Here is a 17,904-nt window from a genome sequence, read left to right as displayed (position 1 = left end):
CAGTTTATTAGGCTGACAGTCCCTGCTCTCCCACTTATTAGATGTGTGACCTCAAAAAATCGCGAAACCTACCTGAGCCCTGTGTTTCCTCACCTGTATGATCAGGATAATAAGAAAAGCTACCCTATGGAGTTGATGTCTCAGTCAATTTGGATACTGTATGTGAAAACTCTTCATAACCTATAAAGAAATGCACGGATGCAATGTTAATATAATCAAGAGCACAGTTGTAGTAGATGCTAGATTTTTGATGAAGACACTGTTTCTGCTTCTAAGACACAGATCTTTCCATTGGAGAAAATAATTCATGAGCCCAACAAAATGTAATAACGTAGTAGAGAGGCAATGAAATTTCAGATACTTAAGGCTTTAGACTCTGGAATCTGACAGACCAAGGTGTAGACTGCCATTTACTAACAATGGAACGTTGGTACAGTATTAAGTTATCTGAACTTCATTTTTCCAATTGACATGGTGGAGATAAAAATGATACCCACCATCGGAAAAATCAATAAAAGAACATATATGCCACTTTTAGCACATAGTAAGAAGTCAAGCACAGGCTCCTTATCAGACAGATTTCGAAACCAATGATTTCTCAATTAATAGAAAAAGTTAAAATAAGGAACGCTAAAATGTATGCAATGCTGCACATATATAAACACAATTTATTTTAACTTAAAATATATAAATATATATTTCTTGGCCAGACTTTTGAAGTCGGGCCAAAATCTTTTTTGAGGGTGTTTGTATAATATATTCCATTTGATGTTTTCCTGGCTTTCTTGCATAAACCACACCGGTAATTATAGTATAGTATACTATAGTATAGTATAGTATAGTATATATACTATATATAGTATAGTATAGTATAGTAATTATAGTATAGTATTTCCAACTTTGGTTTATTCAGAGTGGAGCAGTAGTTTACAGACTCTTAAGAAGCAACACCTAAACGTCTGTAGGTTTTTATGAACCCTCCCAGTCTTCTCCAGGTACTTCTCCTTTATTTAAGTGGGTGGCAATTCTTTCATCAACTGGTCTTTATAGAATTTTCCCACAGAATTCAAATGAGTTCCCACAGAAAAAAGCTCGCATTTCATTGATTTATTTGATTTTTTTTTTTATTTCAAAAAGTTTAATTTTTTAATCGCTTTGGAAGAAAGGAGAGCGATAGTTAAATGGCATACTTAAAGCTAATTTGCTTACATCTTTAGTGTTTAAGCCAATACAATTTATAAGCTAATATTATTTCTCATCCTAGACATTTTTATGCTTTTGTGTAGCGTTTTACAATTATTGTCCAAACACAAAAATAGAGATCTAAACATACTTTTCATAAAGTAGAAGACACATTCCTAGAATACTTTGGTCTCAGGAACATAATAGCAAATACAACTGGCATAAGCAGGTTTGGGAACAAACAAAACGACTCTTGGTAAATGTGCTTGTTACTTGGAGGGACCAGAAGCACGTGGGCTTTGTAGGAGGGTAACCGACCCGCCATGACTATTCAGTGTGCCAAGAGCATCACACATCACTCTGATCAGATGGAAGGGAGAGTGTCAGTTGTGTGCCAAGTCACTACAGGCAGGTCAATTTCAGGAGCTTGTCCTGAGACAGCAGCTCTTATTCCTACTAACTCGCCATGATAATAATAGTTAATGTATAATGACTATTTATTATGTACCAGGCACAGCTTTAAATGCCTTACATAATTTACTCACTGAATCCTTACAACAACCCTGTAAAATAGATGCTGTTATGCTTCCCATTGTATAAACATGGAATTTGAATAGCAGTAAAGGTAAGAAAGGAGAGAAATGTATTCCTGTCGGGAAGACTCTAAGAATCCCCTTTTCTCTTTGCCTGGATTGTTCTATTCATCCTTTAAATTTCAGATCAAACCCCCATTTCTTAGTGATGCTTGTCCTGGCACACTGGACCAGGTTGCACTGTCAACAGTATGTCTTTACTGCATCCTGCGTGGAAGTTTTTTCTACCCCCTGGCACGTTTGCAATTGTGTGTTTAATCCTAGATTTCCCCTACTTGACGACAGATTCTGTGAGGGCAGGGACTCTGTTTTTCTTGTTCACCAGTGTATCCCCCCCACCCCCACCGCAGTAACAGGTAGAGTGCCTGGCATAGAAGGACACAGCATTTGCTGAACTGAAGTGAGGGACCATTTGAGACGGAAGTTGAGGGATGATGATGCTTTGAACTTGGGGTAGAGAGAATGTCCTGTGTTGACATGAGCTTTACCACAGATCTGTGGGTTAAGGCAGTGGTTCTCAAACTGGCGCGGGCATCACAGTCACCAGGAGGGCCTTTTGAACACAGATGGCTGGACCCCACCCCAAGGTTTCTGATTCCTTGTGTAGATCTGGGTTGGGTCCCAGGTCCCAGGTGATGCTGATATGGCTGGTCTGGGGACCGAGCTAACCTTGGATTAGAAGCCTCTCTTCACTGCCATAAATATGTCCTCATCTCACAGTATGTGCACTTGGTCAAAACCAGGCAAAAGTTAGTTCTCTTGAGGGAACTGATAGGATATTGGGAAGGGGTGAAGGGATGGGGGGAGGGGAGGAAGTGGTGTCTTTGATTGAATAAGTTTAGGAAATGTTGAATTAAAAAATAATTAAATAGAGAAGGGGTCATATGCATTTTTTTTAAAAACTTGTTTGGCCGTAGAACCATTCTTTTTGAATTCTTTTTAAGGGATTGGGTTCCTCAGCACACAGCCTTGGAGAAGAATGATTTACTCCAGGTTAAGAGGCAATGACCCAGGTTATTTGGTGTGCTACCACAGCTTGTGATTTCCTGACAATAGAGATCCTCATCCTTCAGCCAGACTTCTTCGAGTTGAGTTTCCAACACCTCTGCTTAAACAGATGCTAATGGCTCTGTATCCCAGCATGTAGAACTGCTGCTGAGAGGTGGCAAGACTGCTAACCAGCAGCGGCCAAAATAACAGCAGGAAGGTACTCAGTCTCTGGTATAATTAGGGAATAAATTTACCTCATTTGGCTTAGATATATTCCCAATTCTAAAAAGTAAACTATTACTAAGACAAATACCTTATGTATAAGACAGATACCTTACGTATAGATTATTTTATTTTGCAAAGGGCTGATTGTTATAATAACCTGGGGGTTGGGCGGAGCTAGAACAAGGATTAGACTCCCCATGTACAGGTGAGAAAACTAAGGCTTACAGAAATTAATGACTGGTCCAACATGATGAAATAATACCCCTTCTTCTGTCGCCATCCTATATAAGCATAGCCCTTTGTTCTTGTCAAAGAATATATACCTTAATATTTATACTGAATCTTCATTTATCCATGCATTCCTTCATCCAGCAGATATTTAGTGATCACCTACTAAGTGCCAGGCGTTATGCATGAGGTCTTGGTAGATGATGAATAAGACAGGGGTGCCTCCGTTTACAGAGATCTTGAGCTCTAGCAGGTAAAAGAAAACCGGCACAGGACTGGGCCTCTGCACCTGTGCTTTACCTTAGGAATCTGAAGCTCAGGAAGGTTAAATGGCCTAAAATTACAAAATCATAAAATGTCGTGGCTGTCAGGGAACCTAAAAGATCATCTAATCGATTCCTGTCATTTTATTAAAGAATAAAATAGAACAGAGTGTGTCTTGGCCAGAGTAACTATATTGGTTTTGTATTGTTCTGTAACACATTACCACACATTTAGAGGCTGAAAGCAGTATGCATTTATTATCGTTCAGTTTCCATGGGTCGGGAGGCTGGGCCTGGTATAGCTGGATCTTCTGCTGATGTCTCACAAGCAGAAATGAAGATGTCGAGAACCCACTTCAAAGCTCAGTCTGGTTGTTGGCAGAATTCACTTCTTTATGGTTATAGGACTGAGGTCACTTTTTCCTTGCTGGTCATTGGCCAGAGTTCACTCTTAGCTCCTAGAGGCTATTCTCCAGTCCTGGTACATGGACCATTCCATCTTCAAAGGAACAGAGGTGCAGCAAGTCTTTCTCAGGCTTTGGATCTCTCTGAATTCTCTTTCTGCCAACGGCCAGAGAAAACTCTCTGCTTTCAAAGGGACACCTCTAATTAAATTAGGTTCACCTAGATAATCTCAGGATCTTTACATCAACTGTGCCAAATAACAGGACACAGTCTTGGGAGTGATATCTCACCACATCCACAGGTCCTGGGGGTTAGAGCCTGGAATCTTGGGGAGGGAGGACATTTTTCAAGTTCTGCCTGGTACAGTTACATAGCTTGGTAGTAATGGAAGGAGGAAGAGAGATCCTGAGTTCTCTCTGGGGGCTCATGGTATATAACAGTTTAAATATCTATTGCTGTTTAACAAATTGACCCAAATTTAGGGCCTTAAAGCACCAATCATTATATTATGCTCATGATCTATGAGTCGGGAATTTGTGCCCGAATTGGCTGGGCAATTCTTCTGTCCACATGAGGTGACACGAAGTCACTCATTGCTATTTAAGTGGCAGCTGGGCCGAGCTGGAGGTTCTAAGAGAGCTTCACTCGCATATCTGGTTCCTTAGCAGAGGTGAGCAAAAGGCTGGGCTCAGCTGGGCAGCTCTCTCTCTTCAGGGTCTCTTCATGTGGTCTCTTCAGCAGGGTGGTCAGCCTGCTTGTAAGTGGCCTCAGAGCTCTAAGGGGGGAGTTTTCCAAGAGACAAGAAGTAGAGGCTGCTGCTGAGTCCATAAACTAAGTGAATCACTTCTGCCTTAACTGTATTGGTCAAAGGAGTGGTGGAATCTGCCCAGATTCAAGGGAGGGGAACAGAGATCTCCTGTCTATGGGAGGAGTGTCAAAGGATCCGTGGCCACCCGCCGTACATTGTGGGTTTGTCATTTGTTTATTTTTCCATTGTGATACATTTTAGTACACAGGTTCGTGCACTCTTCAGAGACCTTATGAAGAAATATCTTGTAATACAAGAGTGCCCTTTTGAACCTTTGTCAATCAGGACAAAGTTTGTTTTAGCGGATTTATCGTCTGGTTTATGCCCCTTGCAACATGCTTCGGCCTAGGTACATGTTTTGTTGTTGCTAGGTACATGTTTTAGGTACATGTTTTGTTGTTGTTCTTATGGTCTTGTTTTGTTTTCTTGGAAGCTGGTTAGAGGGAGAGGATATTCCATGATATAAGTTTTATTATTTGGTGGGGATGCCAGAAGTGGGAAGGAAGGGGTTTCTGCCCGTTGCAGAGTACTCCAATTATGGATTAATCTCAAGCATGCACTCTGGAATGCGGAAATAACCATCAGACCCACTGTGAGAAGAACCTGAACCAAAGTCCCATTGATCACCTGACCCCCCCCCCCATAAACACCTATGCTGATTATAGACCGCAGTGACATTTTGTGTCTCCTAGAAATACTATCAGTTCAAAGCCAGTGTCCAGTAATCCTTGAAAAGTATGAATATTTCCTTTCCCCCAATGCACAGTCACCCAGGTAAAAGGCTGTCGGTCCCCTTGGGAGAGGTTGGGGAAAGATGAACGGTCTACATTTGTGGCCGTGTGCAGGGTCCTTCCTTCCTCAAGGGAAGGATTCTGCCTCTGGCTTTCCAGGTACTATTTGTGTGACCTCAGGCAAGTCACATAAGCTCTGTTTCCCGTGGACTAAGCCTTGTCTAGGCATCATTCCACTCCGGAATTCTGAAAATCTGCCACGCTAAACACACAGACAGCTCCACCTACCAGAGTTAATTGCTACTTTGACAGTCCCTGACCTACTGATGTGTGTGTGTGTGTGTGCACGTGCGCGCACCCTGGGAGGAGGTGGCAAATTCGTGGCAAGGACCTATTCTGGGTGTGTACTAAATTGTCCTATTGAGGAAGAGGTACAAGCCAACAGATAACCCTGGGCTAGCTCGGGGTAGCCTGCTGTCAGTCACAGAATCCTAGAAGTACCCTCCCAACCATGGGGCAATGAAGCTTTTCACTAAGAATATCTTGTGCATTTCTTTTCTATTTACGGAGGTTAAGAAGGCAGTAAGGCCTAACCCCATGGCAACCCAAGGATGCACAATCAGGGTGAGGGGCAGGGAGCTGCGTGTCGGCAGCTGAGCTTCACCATGAGTGATGTGCAGGGTTTGTTCAGCTCAGCGCTACCAGGGATGCCTCCATGCCCATCCCTGTTTGTCATTGTACATCTGTAGCAAGTAGGGAATTGACTCCCTTGGTTGACGTAAGGCAAGAAAATAAGTATCTCCAGACCCTTTTTGTTGCTTTTAGATTTTCAGGGGTTTTTTTCCTTCCCTGGGGCTCAGAAGTGGCTTCTTGTTCAGAAAAGAATCTAGAGGCTTAGAGGATTGAGTCAGAAATAGAACTAATTTCTTACAATTTCTGTAGCTCTTTATCCTCTTTAGCACCATTTCCCTATGCTCCTGCCCACCTCCACCCTCCAAATCGACCAACAAACTCACATCCGGGAGAGTTGTAATCTTAGTGACGTGACAGCTCACTGGTGACCTTCAGGAAGTCACGTCACCTCTCTGAGCCCAGTTTTTCATATCCTTAAAAATCCTTGATACCCCTCAACCCAACCTATGACACAGAAAAGTCGTGAAGATCTAAATCAGAGAACCAAACAGAAGAGCTTTAGAAAGTTTAAAAGTGATATAAAAATGTAACATATTGCTGCCTTAATAGTGTTTCTCTGGTTGTTTTAAAGGACGTTTTTTGGGGTAAATGTTTTATGGAAGTGTTAGAGATATATAGCAGGTGAAAATATCGTTAAGTGTACAGCAAGATGAATTTTCACAGAATGAATTCCCACATGTAACCAGCGCTTAGATCAAAGAACAGGGCGTTATTAGCAGTGCAGGAATGCACTGTGTCCTCTTCTGATGCCATCAGCCTTCTCTCCCAGGGAATTATGCCTCTCATGGCTCCACACGCTGTAGCCGAGTTTCTCCTCTCTTTGTGCAGTGTGGACCCTTTGGTATCTGGCTTTTTTCACCTTTCATTCTTCTGTGAGACTCCGTCATATTGTTTTGTGTGGTTTTGGCACATTCATTCTCAAGAGTATTCCGCTGTGTTTCTAGACATCCATTGTACTGCGGTGGTCACTTGCACAGTCTTCAGGCTGGGGCTGTGGCAGAGTGCTGCTGTCTCCCACACGCCTTTGAGTGAACGTCTATGTGCATTTTTGTTGGGTGTCTACTAGGGAGGGGATCGCTCAGCTTTACAGATACTTCAGTAGTTAATTCCACTTTCCAAACTTGCTGAACGAATGATCTCTCTTGCAGGTAGCGTAGAAGAGTTTTGATTGTTCCACATCCTTGCCCATACTTAGTGTTTCTCATCCTTTTTATTTTTATTTCAGCCATCCTGCTGCAGAAGTATCCCATCGCAGTTTTAATTGGCGCGGTCATGATGACTAATGACGGGGAGTTTCATGTGCTTGTTAGCCTATTGAATATCCTCTTTTATGACATGCCCGTTCATATCATCGTTATCAGTTGCCTACTTTCCTGTTTGGTCCTTTTTTTTTTTTCTGGGACAAATCACATTTATTAGACAGTTTAGTGAGAACCTTCTGAAGAAAAATATAAATTGTGATAATTGCATCTACTCTGGTTTAAAGAGACCCAGGAAGGAGTGGCAAACTCAGGCAGCATGAAATGCCTTTGACTAGCCCAGCATCCAGCCAGTGTAGGAGTTATTTATGTACTATAAGTATAGTCTTTGGGTAAAGATATTGCAAATATATTTTCTAACTAACCCTTCTAACTAAGGGTTGTCTTTTCACTCTTTGAATGGTATCTTTTGATTCATGTGTTTTAATCCTAATATATCCCTATTAATCAACATGTTTTTTCCCTTTATGGCGAGCTGTGTTAAGAAATCTTTGACTACTCCAATGTCATAAGGATGCTCCTCTGTGTTTTCTTCTAAAAGGTGTTTTGTTGATGTTATTATTTTACTTTTCACATTTAGATCTGCAATCCATCTGTTAATGATTCTGGGGTATAGAAGAGATTAAGTATCAAAGAGAGTTTTGTTGTTGTTGCTGTTTTAATATCAATATTCAATGGACCCAACAATATTTATTGAATTCTTTCCCTGGATTTTTAAATCTATACTTATTTCAAAGGGACCATTTTCTTTGGGAGCTCAAGAGGAGCACAATAGTTTGTTTTCATGAGAGACAATGTGTACCTACCTATGTTAGAAGCTCTACATACATTATCTTATCTGATCTTCAAAACAGTCCTGCAAGTAATGTATTATTATTCCATTCTGTAGTTGAGGAAACTGAAGCTTAGAAAGGACAAGCAATTAGCTCAAGGTTAAGTAATGAGCGGAGCTCTGATTCAATACCCCATCTTTTCTGACTCCAAAGCCCACATCTAGCTCTTTCTTCAAGCATCATGGTGACAGCGTTCATTAGAACTGTGGAGGGTGAGTGACAGGGAGACTAGGACATTAAGCTATAATCAACTGGGCTGTTGTAGTACCTGAGAGGAATATAAAACACAGTTTTCCTTTGCCCTCAGTAATAATTATAGTTAATGGTCAATCACAGATAGCTTCCTTTCACTGCGAACCTCCCAGGAGCTTCACGTATCTGATTCTTGTTCTGAAGATAAAGTGTAAGGTAGGTGTTACCTTTCCCATTTGACAGATAAAGAAACTGAGGATCAAAGAGGTGAAGTGATTTATCCAAGGTCAAATATCCACAACAAAATAGTGGTAGAGCAGATCCAGCATTTCCTTAACTGACTCCCATGTCTGTTAACTGGCTCACCCCCGTCACTGCCCAGATCATTGATCTAGATGACCACCACTGTGCTTCAGGGTGAGGTCCGTTACACCTGGTTAGCCCCTTCTCACACTCTCACCTTTGGTCTGTATGTCATTCTCCTGCCTGACTTCCGCCCAGGAAGACTAGAACTCTCTGGCAGCTCTCCACCTGGGAGCTTCCTGCCGCTTTTAGCATTTCTGTCAGCCCTAAAGAAGCCTCTGGATCCTTCCTCCTTACCCTCAGCACATCCATGCCCCAAAGCAAAATGCTGAATTTGAACATGTAGCTGATGTTGCCTGTCACCTCCTTCCAGACACAGAGCTATGTAATTTGCAAAAATTGTTTCATAATCCTCCCCAGTTAAACTCCTGACAACCTAATTTTAAAGATTCCATCGGGTTTTCTCTTTGCTGCTCTTCCCCTCCCCCCTTCTACCCTCTGCCTCTGCCCTCCACCAATAAGACCTATTGCCTTCATTCCACAGTTCCAAACCAGAAAGCATCTTCATCGTGGCAAGGGACCACAAAATTCTTCTTTGGGTTTTTTCTTCCATCGCTATGAGCTGTTCCATGAGGCTCTTTGACATTATGTGAAGAACTATCAGAAGGAAGGAAAACAAACTATGAAGTCAATGATAGAAACTCAAGGAGGGGAATGATTAAAGCTAAATATGAATCTGGGGAAAATGATGAACACAGACTGGGTCTGATGGCCAGTTATAATTTACCCTAGCACATCCATAAATCGAGGCTTCTTTCAGTAGAGCCCCAAGCATTCTGACACCATTGATATAGTCATCTTGTATCAGCACTATTCCTGTAACACACACACAACAGAGTCATACACAGCACACCCCCTAAACAGTGCATCGTCAGAAACCTAAAAACAATTGTCTTCCCAGTCTAGCACTAGTCTCTGGTCTATAGAGTACACAATTTGTAGAGTCTTAGGAATTAATAGAAGAATGATTGATTCAGAACTCTGATTTCATTTTTTAAACTTTCCTCTCCCTTTTAAATAAACACTTCTGGTAGGCAAATGGGACTTATGGATTATAGTTTTCTATTTTAGCCTAAATCTGTTCCCCCCTTCTCCTTGGCACTCGATTCCTATGATCTTCCCTAAAATGCCACTGGCCTGGCACTGCATTCCTGTCTTGGGCAAAACCTCCAATTAAAATCAGCAGGAAGTTTGCTTGAATTAGGAATCCCAGCCTGGGCTTCCCACCAGGTGGTTCCGAAAGGGAGGCGTGCCCTGTTGAAAGCACTGATGGGAAGCCCTGGGTGGCATAGCCTCTGTCCTCCAAATGATGAGTGACTCCAGCTGTGTCACCAGGAGGCCTGTCAGGTCGCCAGAAAATCCTGGCTGAGGCAAAGACAGAGCCTGCAGGGGAGCAGCAGAGGTGTCCCCATGGCCCGGAGCCTAGCTTCTCCTCCAGCCTGGGTTTGAGAGTGTAGGAAAAGTACAGCGGGGAATGGAGGGAACACAGGGTTTGGATCTAGAAATCCTGAGCTCTGATCTACGTCCATGCTGTGTGACCATGGGAAAGTCACAGTCCCTCTCTGGTCTTTCATGCCCTCTCCTCCTCTCAAAGGAGTCCTATCTCATGGGGCTGATGTAAGGATAAAGGCTGACTGCCATGATATAGAAAGCACTCAAGAAACATTGATCCCCCACCTAAGCAACTAAATCTCAATGTTCAGGTCTCAACATGAGGGAGATGGGCTGGATATTTCCAAGGCTGCTTCTTGAAGGTTTTCTGCTTCTGTGGTCCAAGTAGCTTCATGTATAACCTCTGTGGGAGCCTACTTACCAGGCCCCAGGGTTTTCCAGCTTTAGGAATAAAAATGCAGCTTCCTGCCCTCCCCTCACCCCTGCTCCCCCCACCCTTCCCATCATAATGAACTGAAATCCCATCCAGCAGAAAGATGCTGATTTGGATGTATTGGAGTTCAGCTTTGGCTGCAAAGAGAAGATGCTTTGGATCCCCAGGGACAGAGAAAAGCATCTGAAATCGCGGTCCTCACTGCCACACACTGAATGCCTTGCAGTGGATCTGCGTCAGCCCTCTGTGAAAACTGCCCCCGCCCCATCTCTCTGGAGCTGGCCTATTAAGCCGCTCCTCCGTTGCCAGAGCTGAGGTGGGCTGTCACCAGCCAGCCTGGGAAATGGTATTTATAGATCGCGGTCCCTCTTACCCCTGGTCCCCAGCCTCTCCCTGAGCACTTGTCGGTGAGCTCCAATTATCTGTGAATGGAGGAGAGGGATCCTGGCAGGTCCAGGGGAAGCGAGGAATGTGATAATAGGGCCTTCACACATTCAAAGTTTCAGTATTTTTCCATTATTTCAATATATTTCTCTTCTTGTGGCCTGCTTCCTCCTCCTTGCTGGCTTTGTCGTTATAATTTTACGTTGTGGTACGTCGGAAAGTACACTGGTGCTGCAGTTAGAGAACGTGGTATTTGAATGTGGACTGACTCTGTGATGTCAGACAAGTTATCCCACTTGTCAAGGCCTCACTCTCTTCACCTGTGCTGTGGACGGTTCTCCATGCTGCTCTGGGAGCGCTCTGGCACAACGCCTGGTACACAGTGAGCGCTCGGTGGTTGTGAGCCATCGATTCCCTTGGCTGATTTAAGGTGCTGCATGCCTTCCAGCGTGGCAGGGTTTCTGAATATCAGCAGTTACTCCCCAGAGCACTGGCTGGAGATGGAGAAGGTGTAGGAGATTGCCCTGATTGAGGTGGACTCCTCATCAGAAGTTGCTTGTGCTAAGGACAAGCATGCAAAAAACTGGGACGAGCTTGTTTTTTCTGGTTTTGCTCTTCTCTTCAAAATGAAGGACTGAAATCTAAGGAACGTTCACTGACCTTGGGAATTGGGGCTCACCAATAACACTGCTCTCCGTCTGACCCCCACCCCCCTTTCAGAAAAGGATGGTTTGCCCTCCCGTGGCCCCGGGAGTTACGACGCATGAAGGCTTGCCTGAGTGTCTTCGTTTCCATCCTGCCCACACTAATTTCATCCCGTCACCGTTCCCCTCTCCAGCCCTCCTCGTCCACAGCCCCCGTCTGCTCACCTGGGTCGGGCTCCCTGTTTCCCCCTCCACCTCCATCACTGAGGCCGTTCCTTCTCTCCTCACGCTTCCCCAGTCCCCATCTCTCTCCTCCATTCTTTCTCCTCTCCCTGGGCCTTGCGCTCCCAGCCCCCCTCCCCGTGCCCCGCCTCTTAGTCCTCTCGCAGTATCATTAATGCCTTCTTTGATACAGCCCACAACCTCACGATTATTCTGGGGTCAGGAGATGCAGGTGCCAGGCAGTTCTCTGCTGCGCCTCAGAGGGCCTCTGTCCCCAGTCCCTCCTGCTCGACGGGGCTGGAATCCTAATTGGCCACTCGGCCCTTTGCTTGTGGCAGCCTCACCAGGAACTTGCATCTTCCTCTTTCCCTCACTGAGAATGCTGAGAGCTCAGCCACAATGAGGCATTGATTCAAGGAGTGGGGGGATGCGGTCCTGACAAAGGGTCCCAATGATGAGACACGAGAAAGGGGGCGCTCTACGGGGTTATAGAATGCCTTGCAGATGGGAACAGAGGAGCTCTAAATGGGGTACTGTCCTGTCACTTGGAGAGGGAGTGACGGGGCAAGTGTGGGCCATTTGAAAGAGGCATTTTGAAATGACGCTCTTGTCAGATGGAACCACACGCAATCAGAGACGTGTGGCGTGCCCCTGCAGCTCACAAAAATATCAGATGACTCATAGCCGATATTCAGTCAATGTTCTGGTTGGGGAGCCGGGAGCCGCACGGCTCATTATCATTCCAGCTTCGTCTCCTGAAGGCTGGGCCCGCTGCTGTTCTCCAGGCTGTAATGGGATTGGTCCCACGAAGCAGAGAGCGGGGAGGCCTGGAGCTGTGCGGGCGCAAGGTATTGAAAACTAATTCTGCAGTTCGGGAGAGAGAAGAGGAGTTTGTTTGTTTGTTTTTTAAGTGATAAATAAGAAAAATATTAATTTTTGTCTGTTCATTCATTCAGGAAACATTTATTTAGAGCCAGGCTCTGAGCTAGATGCTCAGGGAAGGAGGGGGTCCCCTCTCTCCAGCCTTAGAGCCTGGAGGGGAAACTGACCAAAAAACCAGGGGTTTCAATACAGTGTTTTGAATGTTATGAGGGAGGTTTCATTGCCAAAGCCAGGATCGTTCTGTGAAGTTAAAAGGCAGAGCTGTTTCAAAGAGCGCTCTAATTATTCCTCCGCTTTCTCTCAGCCGATAAGCACCTCCTTTAAAGCACAGCATCCTGGGAAGCCGTTTCAACAGTATCCATTTCCAAATGTCCCAAGTAACCACACGGTTTCCCTCCAACCCCAGAGGGATAGTGAAATCCCTGAGAGTGTCTCAATGCCTTCAAAGGAAGCGCTTATTCTCTGGGATGAGAGTACTTCTTATTACCTTTTTAATAATTGGTCTATGCCAGGCTCTGTGCTCAATGCTTTAAATACACCGTCTCATTCAATCGTCTCCCTCACTGCCTAAGACGGGCTTTATTATTCTCTTTTTAGATATGGATACTGAGGTTCAAACACACGAAGTATCTTGTTCCTGGTTACAGAACTGAGCCTCGAACTCAGTTCTGCTTGGGCCAGCGCACATGCCTTTCAATACCAGGCGGTACTGCCTACCTCATGGTTCTTGGGCTTGGTGATTGTGGCTTGGCAGTGGAAATGATAGAATAGGTAGATCGCTAGCACTTCCTGCCAGATGCAGTACAATGCAAAAGGGCTTCCATTTCCAGTTTTCAAAAATGCGGATCAGGAACCACTGCCGCCACGGTCATCATCATCGTCAACATCACCACAGCACGTGAGAGCCTTAAGAAAGGCTTCCTTGACTCTTGTTTGAAGAGCTACGAGCCAGGAGATTCCTCTACTCACTCATTGTATGATTTCACCTCTGAGCTTCTCTTGCCATGTCTAGAAAGTGGAGCTGAGAGTCCCTTGGCAGGAATAACAAGAACTAACTTTTATGGAGTCCCTAATACCTACCCAGTTAGGGACAAAGACTTCACAAAACAATTCATGCCATCCTCACCACAGCCCGGTGTGGGGGGAATTCCCTGGGCTCAGGAGTGGACGTGCCAGGATTTGAAGCGATCTCGGACTGACCTCAAGTCCCAAGCTATTTTGGGGATGTGGTTGTGAAGCTTAAGTGAGGAAATGGGAGTGAATGTAGCCTGTGCAGGGTAAAAAGTGCTAGACACATGTAAGGGATTATTTGTAGCGTGGAAGAGGGGACTTGCACAGAAATGAGGAAAGATGAGAGGCCACTAAGCTGACTGTCTTACATCTTTTTACCTATTCTTCTGTTGCTTCTTATCTGATCTAGTATGTACCTTCACTGGAATGTTTCAGAGGCTGGAATCTGCGGACAGGCTTGGGTTTGTTTATAAATGTGTTGAGGGGCTGTGGAGAGGGGGGCCTAGAGGTACATGTTGTGATGGAAATTTCATTGACCTGAGAGTTTGGAGCTCTGGAAAACATGGGGGAAATAACATCTTTCTTACCTGTTCTGAAAAGCCACTCGGAGGATCACATAAGACCATAAATATGGAAGCACTTCCTGATCTCCAGAGTAATATAAAATATAATTTGTTTTTGTTGAAGTTTTTGGATGTTATATAACCTCATGGGAGGAATCTGTGAAGAGGGTTGACACACCTGGCGCAGGTTAAAAGAATTAACCCCTAAATTCTTCTTATTGCCGCTGTTTTACAATCTGTTGTCATCCGGCAGGGGTTTTTGAGTTCATACGCTTTAATTTTCTGAATCAAACTTCTGCGGGACGAATGAGTAATACAATTATAGAGCTGCAAGGGCTTCAAAGAACATTCACTCCAACCCCTTCCCTTTACAGATGAGGACATTGAACATTAGAAGGGTAGAGTACAAGGTCGAGTAGCTGCTCTGTGGCATTACCAGGAACTGCAGTGTAGTTCTTGTAGTACTATCATAGGTGCCCTTCCTATGATAACTGTTCTACCCAGTCCTTTCATTCTTTGGGCAGCTCCACTTTGCATTAGCAGTTGGATAAGCATAACCCCACTTTGCATTACTAGCTGGACAACCACAAGCCCACCCATGATGGTTAACATTCTCCATCTCACCTCTACCCCTCAGGACAATTCAGCAGTGGCTTGCAAGGGTCCAGTCGCTTCTCTACTGCAATGAGAACGGGTTTTGGGGAACCTTCCTGGAGAGCCAGAGGAGCTGCGTGTGCCACGGCAGCACCACGCTGTGCCAGCGCCCCATCCCCTGCATCATCGGAGGGAACAACAGCTGTGCCATGTGCAGCCTGGCCAACATCTCGCTCTGCGGCTCCTGCAACAAGGGCTACAAGCTGTATCGAGGCCGCTGCGAACCACAGAACGTGGACTCGGAGCGGAGCGAGCAGTTCATCAGCTTCGAGACCGACCTGGACTTCCAGGACCTGGAGCTAAAGTACCTGTTGCAGAAGATGGACTCGCGCCTCTACGTCCACACCACCTTCATCAGCAACGAGATCCGTCTCGACACCTTCTTTGACCCCCGGTGGCGCAAGCGCATGTCCCTCACTCTCAAGAGCAACAAGAACCGCATGGACTTCATCCACATGGTGATCGGCATGTCCATGCGCATCTGCCAGATGCGCAACAGCAGCCTGGACCCCATGTTCTTCGTCTACATCAACCCCTTCAGCGGGAGCCACTCAGAGGGCTGGAACATGCCCTTCGGGGAGTTCGGCTACCCGCGCTGGGAGAAGATCCGTCTCCAGAACAGCCAGTGCTACAACTGGACCCTCCTGCTGGGCAATCGGTGGAAAACGTTTTTTGAGACGGTCCACATCTACCTACGTAGTCGGACTCGGCTACCTACCCTCCTACGGAATGAGACTGGCCAGGGCCCTGTGGACCTGTCCGATCCCTCCAAGAGGCAGTTCTACATCAAGATCTCGGATGTGCAGGTGTTCGGGTACAGCCTGAGGTTCAACGCCGACCTCCTCCGCAGCGCCGTGCAGCAGGTCAACCAGTCCTACACGCAGGGCGGCCAGTTCTACTCCTCTTCGTCTGTGATGCTCCTCTTGTTAGATATTCGGGACCGAATCAATCGCCTGGCCCCCCCTGTGGCCCCGGGGAAGCCCCAGCTGGACTTGTTCTCCTGTATGCTGAAACACCGCCTGAAACTGACCAACAGCGAGATCATCAGGGTGAACCACGCGCTGGACCTCTACAACACCGAGATCCTCAAACAGTCGGACCAGATGACAGCCAAGCTCTGTTAACCTGGACTCTTTGCCACGGACGTTCCCTTTTGTTGTACAAACAGAACAGAACCAAGCAAAGCAAAACAAACACAAATTTGTAAAATGTAATTAATATTCAAAGGAAAGGAGGAAAAATCTTCATTCGTTGGAAACGAAAACATTCTAGCAACTGTATAAAACCGTTGGGCATGTTTGTTATTTCTATACTCTGTCGTGAAGAAGGGTCTCAGCCTTGGGAGGGGCTTGGAGGGAGTTGCTTCTTAGGCCTCAGGTGCTGTATTGAGGGGGGAGATGAGAGAGAGCATATGCAATGAATTGTAAAGATCTCTGCTGTGCAGGTGCTAAGATTAAACACTAAAAAGAAAGATATATGTAATGTACAACCGACACTGCCATTTTTCCTTGTGGGAGGAAATGGACATAGATAAAGAAGATATTTCTTCGGTTATGATTTCTTTCCTCTCTATCCTTAATTCCTTGTGGTTCTTTTGATTCATTTGCACAGAAGGGTGGGGATGCAATGACAGTTCTGTCTCACCCAGATAGCTTCTTTCACGCTGAATAAACTGAAGCTAATCGAAGCTGGGCAATAGGTGGGATTGGGGGGGAGAGGCATTCACATAATCACAGGGTGTTCAAAACAGTAAGCAGCCTTGGATATCAGCTTAGTGACCTCCTTGATTCAGTTTGGGAAATAGCCTCAGAGAGAAATGGCATGCCCTTGGCTACACATGGTTACTGCCTGAACAGCGATTTGAGCCCTGCCTTCTGACTCCGTCTAAATCATGCTGGCCACTTGTGTGTTTACTCCAACTAAACTGCCAAGGGATGAGGGTTTCTCAGTCTCAGGTTGTTTTGATAGTTCTTTTTCTTTTAATCAAGAAACCCCTTTTACCTACCATCTCCAAAAAGAAATGATGTCAGATTTCCTAGAAATGCTTTGCGTATTAAACTTCAGTTTGACGAAAAATCAATAACCAAAATAAACTAGGGTAGGTTTTAATATTGCATTGGTCTGCCAGGCTGACTTCCCCAGGTGGGTATCTAAAACAGGTCCTTTAACTCAATACACACACAGACACACAGACACACAAATACACTAACACTGCCACTTCTTGGGCATCGCTGAAAACTGAGAAGCCTTGTCTGGGACTTGGGGTTTAAACTGAAAGGAGAGATGCAAGAAAGAAAACTCAAAGCACTTCTGTAGAGGATTTGGGCAAATACCATTTCTTACCAGTTCTCCAGGAACTCTGCATTTATCTTTTTGCTAGGGTGGTACTAGCTAGAGGTGCTTCGAATCTTCATTTCCAAATTGGCAGAGAAACAGGACCACACACTTCAGGGTTGGGAGAGAAAATAGGACTCTTCTGGTCTCGACGTCTGCCCAGTGCAAATCTCTTTACTGTCTTTGGGAGATACCCTTGTTTGCTAACTGGACCATTCCAGGAACAGGAAGCTCATTAGATCTATCTTCCACGTTCCTTGGATTCCCCTTTCACTGGGGGAGAGCGATAGTGCTCATTCCAGCTTGTGTTATAAAATAGATCTAATTATTAGATGGTTCTCTGTACCTTTACCAGCTTCTGTGTACCTTCCATTCACTGGTTCCAGTCCTAGAATGTGCATTTCTTCCTCATGTCAACGCTTTTGTAGATAAAATACAAAAACTATCTCAGGGGTCACCAGAGTCTGTAATAATATGACTCAAAGAGAATACCCGCCCCCTTATAGTTTATTTTAAGATGAAAGGAGAGGGCTTCAGTGCAGAAGAAGTAAAGAATTATCTAGCTTATTTCAGTGTGTGTGCGCAGGGGGGAGTGGAGGGGAAGATATATCCTGTTTTTT

At 45.0% G+C, this 17,904-nt stretch overlaps 1 protein-coding gene and 1 long non-coding RNA gene across 3 annotated transcripts in view; one reads left to right on the top strand and one right to left on the bottom strand.

The window, feature by feature from the left end:
* The window catches only part of BRINP1 (BMP/retinoic acid inducible neural specific 1), a 183,252-nt gene extending 166,745 nt beyond the window's left edge, over positions 1–16,507 (top strand). For both annotated transcript variants that reach the window (XM_049711018.1, XM_004269284.4), the window contains exon 8: positions 14,934–16,507. In XM_049711018.1, coding sequence (XP_049566975.1) covers positions 14,934–16,074 — 1,141 coding nt within the window. In that variant the 3' untranslated portion in view covers positions 16,075–16,507. The remainder of the gene's footprint in view (positions 1–14,933) is intronic.
* LOC117201079 (uncharacterized) lies at positions 7,503–11,934 on the bottom strand. The gene is made up of 3 exons (XR_004483026.2): positions 11,844–11,934; positions 11,295–11,468; positions 7,503–9,362 (listed from the first exon to the last, which is right to left on the bottom strand). It is a non-coding gene; the product is annotated as an uncharacterized LOC117201079 (long non-coding RNA).
* Positions 16,508–17,904: the final 1,397 nt, after the last annotated feature.

The sequence above is a fragment of the Orcinus orca genome, chromosome 6 (genome assembly GCF_937001465.1).
Source record: "Orcinus orca chromosome 6, mOrcOrc1.1, whole genome shotgun sequence".
Taxonomy (NCBI): Eukaryota; Metazoa; Chordata; class Mammalia; order Artiodactyla; family Delphinidae; genus Orcinus; species Orcinus orca.
This window is presented reverse-complemented; position numbering and strand designations above follow the sequence as displayed.